This window comes from Bos indicus, chromosome 29, assembly GCF_029378745.1.
Source record: "Bos indicus isolate NIAB-ARS_2022 breed Sahiwal x Tharparkar chromosome 29, NIAB-ARS_B.indTharparkar_mat_pri_1.0, whole genome shotgun sequence".
Lineage (NCBI taxonomy): Eukaryota > Metazoa > Chordata > Mammalia > Artiodactyla > Bovidae > Bos > Bos indicus.
This window is the reverse complement of record NC_091788.1, coordinates 18,175,773-18,186,247: the sequence shown is the minus strand read 5'-3', so window position 1 is coordinate 18,186,247 and position 10,475 is coordinate 18,175,773. Positions and strand designations below refer to the sequence as shown.

Genomic DNA, 10,475 nt, shown 5'->3' with positions numbered 1-10,475 from the left:
GTAGTCCTCCAATAGGCTCTTTGTAGCTCTGCGTTTCGGGCGTCGAACTCCATCTCCCGGGAGGCATTGCAGTTAGCCGGCCCGCTCCCGCCCCGCCCCCACCAGAGCTCAGGCCGGCTGGCCTTAAAGGGGACGCAGCGTGAGTGGCGGTTCGCAGGGTGGCCCCCGCTGGGCTCCGCCCCTTTTCCCGCACCTCGCCCCTCCCCCCAACTTCGCCCCGCAGCCCTGTGGCTACGCCGCTGAGTCGAGCTCCCCAGTTACAGACTTGTGCAGGGCCGGGTGGAGAGGTTGGGCTTTGCAGTGGAAGCAGCATCCCTGCTGTCTGGGACTTGGCGGAGGGCGTCCCCACTCCGGGGGAAGCCAAGGACCCGCCCTGACCTCGCCTGGCCCAGCCTGGCTCCTTCCCGGCCAGAGCTCCCCTCCTTAGGAGCTGACTCCTGAGGCCGGGGCCACCAGGCTTCCGAAGGTAAGGGGACTGGGGCGTGTATGAGGGTTGGGGGAGGGAGTGTCTGAACCATCCTTTTGATGGTTCGAGAGCCCGGACACGCGCGTGGGGCTCTGAGAATCCGGGGCTGGGAGGCGGGAGGTCTGGGTGCATAGTGGGCCTGGCTGTGTGACCTTGGGCGAGTAGCTACCCCTCTCTGGGCCTCCATCTCCTTCATCAATTGTGTACATAGAGACCCCGCCCCTGCCCCCGCCCCCCTCAGGGTTGAGGGCACCGGCGCCCAATATATCATGAAGCTCACCAGCCTTTCGTGGGATCCGCAGACCCAGTCTGGGCTGGGAGCAGGTGCAGTGGTATAACTGGAGGGGGTGGGGTGGGGCCGAGGTGGGTTACAAACTGGGGGCGCCGGAGAGGCCACCTGCGCTTGGAATGGGCTCTGCTATTCTCTGCATTCTCGGCCAGGGCGTACTCCAGCTACAAGAAGCCTTGCGCACGGGAGACCCCGGATATGTCAGCCTGGTGCCCGCCCTTCCAGAAAGCCTGGGGTGGGGTGGGGATGGGGGCGCGGCCACCAGAAGTGTGTGAGGGGTGGCCCCCATTGCTTATGTGTTTCTGAGAAGGGAATATATCCCACCTCCTTCCCTTCTCTTCCTCAGTTCCCCTTCAGTAAAATCGTAGGTGGTTTTTACTGATAACCTCTCCCCACCTCATTTTTTCCCCTCCTTTCTTTCGGGGTGACAGTTTGGTGGCCCAAATGAAGGTCTCCCGGTAGTATGACAAGGGAATCCTTCCCAGGGCTGCCTTGCATAGAAGTTCAGTTAAAAAAATCCAGAGAGGAATGCTGCTGTCCAGAGGCCTGAGGGACCAGGGATGGAGAGCTTCTGGGTGTCAGGAAGGACAGCCTGGTGCTCCCGTCTCCCCTCCCACAGGCAGCTCCAGCACCCAGGGGAGCCAAAGGAGGGAGACTGGGTCTGAGGGTCAAAGAGGAAAGGAAATGCGCTTCTCAGTGCTGGGCTGCTGGGCCAGGGGTGGGGGTGGGTAGGGGGGGTGGGTTGCTGTGCTCCGGCATCTGAAGAGATTGAGTGAGACCTTGAAGCACCCTTCCGTGTCCCAGGAGATTCTGTGAGCTTTCTACCTGAGAGTTAACCAGGAACAGTCTTCTTTGTTTGTTTTCTTTTTCTTCAGCTCTGGTTGTTGGAGTCATTTCTAGAATGGCCCATCCAGTGACCTCTGTAGGGGCTCTCTTGGCTGAGGTTTTCAGATTCTCAGGGTTGTGGATATGCACGACTGGACCTGACCAGGGGGCGGTGAATGGACCGAGGGTCAGGCCTGTCCCTGGAAGGAGCTTTTCTAGCGACATCCTTGGTTTTATCTCATCTTGCTGTCATGTCTCTCGGTCACTTGGCACTCCTTCACCTCTGTGCCCGGTCCTGTGCTGGACACTGGGCACAGACAGGGGAATTGGACCTACTTCCTCCCCAAAGAGATCCCCACCTGGTGGGGGAGATGGATATAAAATCAATCTGGTTCCACTGCTGAAGGATGAGAGAAGTGAAGACGGCCTTGGGAGGCCAAAGCCCAGAGACTTGAGTTGCAGGGGGATTTGGAAAGGCTTCCCAGAGGAGGGGTCATGTGACCCGGGTATTGAAAAATGAGTCAGAATTTGCCGGGAGAGAAAAAGAGGATGTTTTCTCTTTCCCAGCAGAGAAAACATCCCCAAAGTGTTGAGCAGGAAAAAGCCCACTGCCCAAATTCCTGTAGACTCACCACCACCAAATGGAGTTTGTCAAGTTCATCTCTAACCCTGCCCCATATTAGCTTAGTGTCACAGAAAAGACTTGAAAGACAGGCTCAGGAGTTTGGACTTTACCTTGAAGGGATTGGGGAAGCCTTGAGGGTTCTAAGCAGGGACATGGCAGGATGGAGTTTATTATCTAATGAGGTTGCTTTGCCGACATTTGCAGGGTGAGTGGGAGAGACCGGGGAGGGATGGGGAAGTCTGAGCTGGGGCCCGGGGAGAGAGTGAGGCAGGGCATTGTGCACACAGGCACACACACAGGGTGCTTTGGGGTTGATGAGTGATGGACAGTGGGTACATTCAGTCTCTATCATGCAGGAACAGAGACTGTCAATACACCGTGGAAAGGCAGAGGGTCACTTAAGAAAGACAGTTAAAGGGACCTGGGCTTTCCAGGGGAGGGGTCATGATTTTCTTCTCATGTGCTTTCCCACTTCCTGGAGCAGGCTGGATGTTGCTGGGACTCCCAGGCTGCCCATACAAGCCAAGGGTGTGGGGAGGAGCCGCAGCACTGGCTGGGAAAGGCTAAGGAGTGAGCAGGTGGTCATCTTCCATTTGGGGCTTCATAGACTCCAAGAGGTGGAAAAACACCAGCCTTGATGGTTGTGGCCACAATGGGGGTAGTAGCTGGACTAGATCTGAAACCTGGACTCTGTACTCCTACAGGACACATGCCTCTAGTGGAGGTTGGATTGGGGAAGGGAAAACGGGGATTGGTTAAGAGGCTACTGCACTAGTCCAGGCAAGAGGTAAAAAGAAGCTGATATTGGGCGGGGCTGGAGCTCAGGAGAAAGAATGGAAATGATGAGTTGGCAGTGAGGGTTAATGGATGAAATTCCTTCCAGAATCAGCTGGATCAGGAGTATGTGTCTCCTTTGTCTCCAGACAGTATCAGTTTTGCTTCTCAGTGTAGATGTCCCAAGAATAGACTCTTATTTTTTCTTATCTATTATCCAGCCCTTGGGGCTTCCCTAGTGGCTCAGATGGTAAAAGAGTCTGCCTGCAATGCAGGAGACCCAGGCTTGATCCCTGGGTTGGGAAGATCCCTTGGAGAAGGAAATGGCAACCCACTCTTGCCTGGAGAATTCCATGGATGGAGAAGCCTGAAGGTCACAAAGAGTTGGACACGACTGAGTGGCTAACACTGTACCTAGCCCTTGATGTGCCTTGTGACTTGAGGGATCTCATTTCCCTGACCAGGGGCTGAACCGAGGCCATGGCAGTGAAAGCGCCGAATCCTAACCACTAGCCAACCAGGGAACTCCCTGCCCTCTCAGCCTCATCAGCGGTAGGCTCAGAATGGTCCCCATTTCCAGATGAGAAGGCTGAGGAGTCTCAGGAGGGACTCACCCAGGGTCACCTGGTGATTCTAAGGCAGAGAACCCGAGTCTTCTACTCTGACTCAGGCTTTTCTGGGGGAGGGCACAGCTGCTGTTTGCTGCTGCATTTGGCATGGGGCAGGTGCCTCTAGGGTCAGAGCCAGCGTTGACAGGGTGTGTCCTCCTCCAGAGCCTAGAAGGAAGGTAGTTCCCCACCCTCCCCGTGGCCCCCCCACACACCGAGGAGCACTGGCAGTCTGCTTCCTCCTCCCCAAGGGCGGCCGAGTGCAGGTTCTAATCCCACCCTGCCAAGGCGCGTCTTTGTCCCTTGTTGGTTCTCAGCTTCCCCACCCGTGCCGTGGGGAGAGCAGGCATTATTCTACCTCCCTTCTGTGGCCTGGGATGGGTCAGGTGAGGTCCATGCCTCTAAAAACCCCGTTGCATGAATGCATCCAAGATATTCCTGAGTGGGTTCGTTGGTGACCATGGTGACAGCTGACCTCAGAGTGCCTGTGTGGGAGTGGGGGCGGACAGGCAGAGCTTGCCAGAGTGGTCAGGCCACAGACTGCACAGAGGCTGCACAGCTGGCCTTGGAGATCACACCCTCGTAGAATGGCTCCACTGACCAAGCTCCCGGCTGCCAGGCATGTATCATGTATTATGAGGCAGGTATCAAGTAGAACAGTAGGAAATTGCCAGCCTCTGATCCCTCGCTTTTTATCCCCATTTTACAGAAAAGAGGCTCATGCTATTATGTGGTCAAGGTCACACAATGAGTTGCAGGACTAAATGGGATTTATTCCAGGTCACACTTGAATGCAGGACTCCTCGTTCCTAATTTGATTTTCTTTCTACTTCCAGAGCCTTCCTTAGCGCCAGAACTCTATTTATGCCTGCCCCAGGTCTTTTTCCTCCACACATGATGTTAATATCTCATTGATTAGAATTTCTCCTTGGTTGCCTGAACACCAGGGTTTCTCGGCATTTTGGGTTGAAAGTATTAAGTCCACTAGTCTGGAGGGTAGGGGTTTGAGGGATGGTCTGCAAGGGACTGCCCAGGAAGGAGAGGACCAGGGCTGAATGCAGATTCATTTTTAAAGACACTTTTAAAGGCCTTTTGAGAGCACGCCTTACTTACATTGACACTCCACCAATGCATCTATCTCCACCACCGGACTGGAATCTCCTAAGGGCGAGGACTTTGCTTCTAAAGCAAAAAGCATTGACACTTTTTGAGCACTTTCTTGTGCCCAGCACCATGCTAAGGCCTTTATATTTGTCTTCACAACAGCCCTACAGGGTGGAAATAGAGGCTCAGAGAGCCTCTATCATTCTGGATGGTAAGCAGAATGGATCCCGGATGACTCTCAAAGAATAGAGTCTAACACCATTCCAGACTTGGGGTATATGAACTTGTACTAAATGCTCAGGTGATTCTGAAGCAGCGAGGCCAGCATTCAGGAACTGCTATCTGTGCCCTAGCTACACCCTCTAACCGCAGTAAACTCCTCAGGGGCACCTACTCTGCAGTGACTGGTCCCTACCTGGAGGAGCTCACAGTCTGGTGAGAGAGAGAGAGAGAAATGAGTCCATTACATTGTAACACTTGTAGTAATGGAGGTTTGGTCTCAGTGGAGAGCTAGGACAGAGAAGGGAGTGTCTCCATAGGGCCTGGCACATAGTTGGGGGTCCCACAGTATCTGTGGTTTTGAATAAAAGTTTCTGGCCCATCATCTATGAAATTTCTGGCGTGTCTTCACACCTACTCCAGGTCTTAAGAGAGTAGTTTTTACTGATCCAATAAGTTTAATTAAACAATTACCATATACTGACCCTTATACTGGGTCCTGCCCAGTATGGGATTAAACAAAAGAAGCAAAGAAATGATCCTGCCTTTTAGGACCTGAACCTGTGGGAACCAGCATGAGAGTCAGGAATCAAAGTGGGTCAGTTTAGGATGAAGTCTTCCAGAAAACAGCTCAAATGGAGAAGGGCAGAGATTTGGCTCAGAGGAATAAGGAATAACTCTCAACACACATTGCATCTGCTCATTCAGCAGATCCCTACTGTGTGCCAGGCACTGTGCTAGGTACTGGGGATACTGTGGTGAACAAAACCTGACTTGGTTCCTGCCCTCAGGAACTTATATATTAATATAGTGCAGGAGGATGACCCCAACCAAGAAATCATGATTAGTACTCTATAGGAGGATAGGATGCTGTGAAACTGTTAACAGGGGTGTTTGACCCATACAAGGACGTCAGGCAGGCCCTCTGTGAGGAAGAAGTTGGAGCTGAGGTTTGTAGTGTTAGCCAACCAGGGAGGGGACAAGCAAGTGCAAGCGCCCAGTGGCAGGGAGGATACAGTGAGCCCAAAGTGAGGGGCTGATGTAGGCTGAGGCTCGGGAGGTGACAGGCCCCCACTGTGCAGGGCTGAGCACAGAGACAAGGTGCTCTGCCTTGGTGGAGGAGATTCGAATCCGTACAACCCGGCACTGTGTGATCCCAGCTACAGTGGACGAAGTGGCCAATGGAGGTGACCAATGGAGAAATCCAGTTGAGGGGTGAATTCAAGCCTGGAGGTCCAGGGAGTTCTAATTAAGGTCTGGGTGTTTTAAGTGGGCTTTAGAGGAAAAACAGGACTTTGCCTGGTTGTATGAATATGTGTTCATGGTGGAGGTCTTGGGAGATAGGATGTTTCAGGTGAAAGGCACGGTGAAGGCGAAAGGCACGGTGAACACAAAGAGGAAAAGGGTAGGTCATTTGAGAAAGAGCAAGAAGCTGACTGGGGGCAGAATAAAGTGTGCAGGGATCTCTGGAAGCCCTGTCAGCCCTCCCTTCCTGGAGGAGTGATTTGTGTGTGCGCACAGCTCATCTTCCCGCAGGACATGACTTGGTCAGGGCTCTGGACAGCAGCTTCTAGATCCAGCTCTTACCTGCCTTGCCAAGAATGGACTAGGTGGTCAGGAAGGCCCCGGGGTGGAGGTGGGAATGGGTAGGGGAGAGGCAAAGGGGCGGAGCAAACGGGAAGACTCAGATGTTGCCTTTGTGAGATCCATCAGCAATAATTACAATCCACTGGGGCTTATTTATGTGCCAGGCATTGTGCTTTTACCTCATTAGGATACCTCCCAGGGACGAACGCATCGTTGCCCCATTACACGGATGGGGACCTGGGGTCCAGAAAGGTTGAGCTGCTCGCCCCCAAGTCTCAGCACGCAGGAGACCACGTGGCGGGGGGAGAGGGGGGCGTGGAGCTCGGTCCTGTCGGGCAGATTGTGACCCTGCTCCCTGTCCCCCACAGCCTGGTCACCATGGACAAGATCCTGGAGGCCGTGGTGACATCATCATACCCGGCGAGCGTGAAGCAAGGGCTCGTGCGGCGCGTGCTGGAGGCGGCGCGGCAGCCGCTGGAGCGCGAGCAGTGCCTGGCGCTGCTGGCGCTGGGTACGCGCCTCTACGTGAGCGGCGCCGACGAGCTGCCCCGCCGCGTGGGCTGCCAGCTGCTGCACGTGGCCGGCCGCCACCACCCGGAGGTCTTCGCCGAGTTTTTCAGCGCGCGCCGCGTGCTGCGCCTCCTCCAGGGAGGCGCCGGGCCGCCGAGCGCCCGCGCGCTGGCCTGCGTGCAGCTCTGTCTGCAACTGCTGCCCGAGGGGCCCGGGGCCGACGAGGTGTTCGCGCTGCTGCGGCGCGAGGTGCTGCGCACGGTGTGCGAGCGCCCGGGCCCCGCGGTCTGCGCGCAGGTGGCGCGGCTGCTGGCACGGCACCCGCGCTGCGTCCCCGACGGCCCTCACCGCCTGCTCTTCTGCCAGCAGCTTGTGCGCTGCCTCGGCCGCTTTCGCTGCCCGGCCGAGGGCGAGGAGGGCGCCGTGGAGTTCCTGGAGCAGGCCCAGCAGGTGAGCGGGCTCCTGGCGCAGCTGTGGCGCGCGCAGCCCGCCGCCATCCTGCCCTGCCTCAAGGAGCTGTTCGCCGTTATCTCCTGCACAGGTGCGTGTGCCCTGGGGCCGCAGTGGGGCCCGTGCGTGCAGTCTTCTGCGTGGCGCGCCCGCTTGGTGGTGTGGTGTATGCACGCTAGTGCACAGGGGTGTGTGGGGGGATGTGCCTTTACTTAGCAGGCCCCTCCTGAGCTCCTGCGGGTGGAGGTGGGGGCTCAGATCCTGTGGTCCACTCCTCTAGAGGGCCAGGAGGAGTTGGGGGAGGGGGATGAGTGAGTCAACGGGAAGCGGGGATGGTCATCATGCTCTGTGGGTCAGGTGAGTTTCCAAGTGATAATTTTTGAGGCTGGCCTTGAGAGCTGGGCAGCGCCAGGCAGCAGTAGGGTGCTCAGGGCAGGCAGAGGGGTAGATCCAGAGACATGATGGAGCCTGTACCTGTCAACTGTGAATTGTAAATCTTGGCCCTGTTGACAGCTGTGGAAATTGGACTGTAGTTTAAATGGCTAAAATAAAATTTGTGCCTTCCCTGATTATAGGGTTGTTCATGGGAAAGGAAGGGAATGCACCTGGCTTGGAGGAACCAAGGCTGGGTGTGTAAGGACCTAGGTCTTTCATACAATTGGACAACAAATTTTGATGACTAATTTTTTTTTTTTTTTAATGTCTATTCGGTTCACCTGGAATGTCCTTCCTCCCCTCAAGTTACATTGCCCTCCTTCCTGTTCTTTCCAGCTCCACTGTTACTATCTAAGGGCCTTGCCTATACAGGCGTAGTTAGGGGTTAGTACTTTTTTCTTTGCTCAGCTCAGGGCCAGAGCAGTGCCAGTGAAGGTCTGTTGAGTGAATGAGCTAAGGTGAGATAGAGGCTGGGATGCTGTAGGAGGCGAGGAGGTGGCCCCAGTGTGCTCTTTGCAGAGGGCCCCTAGTTCCTTGGCAGCATGAAGGACATGGAGTGCTAGGGGAGGGGTGGGGCCCATTTGTCCTCAAAGCTCAGCCCCGGCCCCTGTTCCAGAGGAGGAGCCACCGTCTAGCGCCCTCGCCAGTGTGGTCCAACACCTCCCGTTGGAGCTCATGGATGGTGTCGTCCGGAACCTCAGCAATGATGACAGTGTGACGGACTCCCAGATGCTGACCGCCATCAGCAGGTGGGCTGAGAGACAAGTGGTGGTCAGGTCTCTCTCTGTGTCCCAAAAGCCCCTTCCACTGGGTGGGATTGCTGGGTTAGATTTAGTGTCAGAGGGCCCAGGCCCTCATGCTTGTTCAGTCCATCCATCCTTTGAGCCCTTCCTGTGCCTGGCCCAGGGCTGGATGTGGGAGACACACAGAGAGCTTTGCTCTAGTGATGCTCTCAGGCTGTCTACCAACTCTGTGCCCCTAGACCAGTCAGCGGACTCTCTGAGCTTCAGTTGTCCCATCTGTAATAGCAGAGGTAGTATAAGAAGTTGTCAGGCTCCCATGGGGTCAATGATAAGAGATAAAAAGTACTTTATGAAGTGCTTTCTGAGTTTGGCAAGTATGGTAAACAGAGTTTGGGTACTTTTCAGCTCACAGAGCTCTTGCACATCCCCCACCTCATGTGAACATCATCACACCTGTGATCTAGCCACACCTGCCTGGCCAGTGACCTCAGAATATGACACCTACCCTCCTGCCTGCAGGCCTTTGGCTCTGCAGACTCCATCCGCCTGGCATCCCCCCTCCCCTACCATTCTTTCCATTCCTGTGTGCAGATCCACTGTCTCCTCCATTGGGCCTTCCTGGATTCCTTGTCTTTAGTGGGTGAGAGAGTGGGCTCTAGAAGTAAACTGCCTGAGTTCAAGTCTTGGCTCTCCCACTTCTTGCTTGTGTGATTCTGGGCAAGTTACTCAACCCCTCTCTGCCTCAGCATCCTCATGTGTAATTTGTAGTATAATTGGGCCCATCTTACAGGGTTGTTGTGAGGGTTGAATTAGGTAAGATGAGATGTTACATGGTGCCTAGAATAGTGCCGTGGTAGCTGTTACTACCATATTTACTACTTCTTTGTAGCAGGAGCTACCAAGTATAAAAATAATGATATTAGTGCTTTTTTTCCCAAGTACCTACTGTGTGGCAGCTTCATGGTCTGTGCATGCAGGTGTTATCTTGTGGGGGGGTCACAGGGGTTAATACATGTAAGGCAGAGCAGTGCCTGTTGCGGAATGAATGTTATCGGTTAGCCATTGTTATCTCTTAATCCATACAACAACCCTGTGAGGTAGGTGTCGTCTCTATTTGACAGAGGAAGAAACTGAGGCTAAAGAGAGTAAGTGACTTGCTCCAGGTCACGAACGAAGGTTTGCTGGAGCCAGAGCTTCTGGCCTCGGGGCAGTACTTCTCCTGCCGTTGGGCCCCACAGTCCAGGCAGAGGTAGCTGAAAGCCCTGCTCTGCTACTGCAGCGCAGTGTGTGTGGGGGGAGGTTTGGGGCGTTGAGAGGGCCTGGCTTCCCTCCTGCTGGGCTGGGAGCCCCAGTCTCTGCCGGGTGCCTGTGCTTGGCTTGTTTATAGTCCCCAGGGTGTCCTGTTCATCCCCCAGATCCCAGGGCTGCCCTGTGTAGGTGTGAGTCAGTGTGGGGGGATCTCAGGTCAGTATGGCTGGTCCCTGGGCTGCCCGCTCCCAGGCATTTGGGACTCCCCGGTCCTTGTGTCGCTGTCACTCCCCTCACCAGGATGATCGACTGGGTGTCCTGGCCCCTGGGGAAGAATATTGACAAGTGGATCATTGCACTGCTGAAGGGTCTGGCCGCTGTTAAGAAGTTCAGCATCTTGATCGAGGTTTCACTCGCCAAAATTGAGAAGGTTGGTGGGCCCCTGTCCTAGCCCTGGCCTCTGGCCTTTCCCGCTAGTCTCTTGCCAGGGGCAGTGCAGGTCTGGGAGGCAGAGCACTGAGGCTCCCACCCAAGCTCACTGTGACCTGGGACAATTCACTGCTTTCCTCTGGGCCTCAGGTTTCCCCCATTC

The 10,475-nt window shown here is 55.2% G+C and overlaps 1 protein-coding gene across 1 annotated transcript in view; it reads left to right on the top strand.

Moving 5' to 3' along the window:
- Nucleotides 1-104: 104 nt before the first annotated feature.
- The window catches only part of USP35 (ubiquitin specific peptidase 35), a 64,279-nt gene continuing 53,908 nt past the window's right edge, over nt 105-10,475 (top strand). The window contains exons 1-4 of the mRNA XM_070783006.1: nt 105-466; nt 6,866-7,548; nt 8,509-8,641; nt 10,184-10,313. Coding sequence (XP_070639107.1) covers nt 6,876-7,548; nt 8,509-8,641; nt 10,184-10,313 — 936 coding nt within the window. The 5' untranslated portion in view covers nt 105-466; nt 6,866-6,875. The remainder of the gene's footprint in view (nt 467-6,865; nt 7,549-8,508; nt 8,642-10,183; nt 10,314-10,475) is intronic.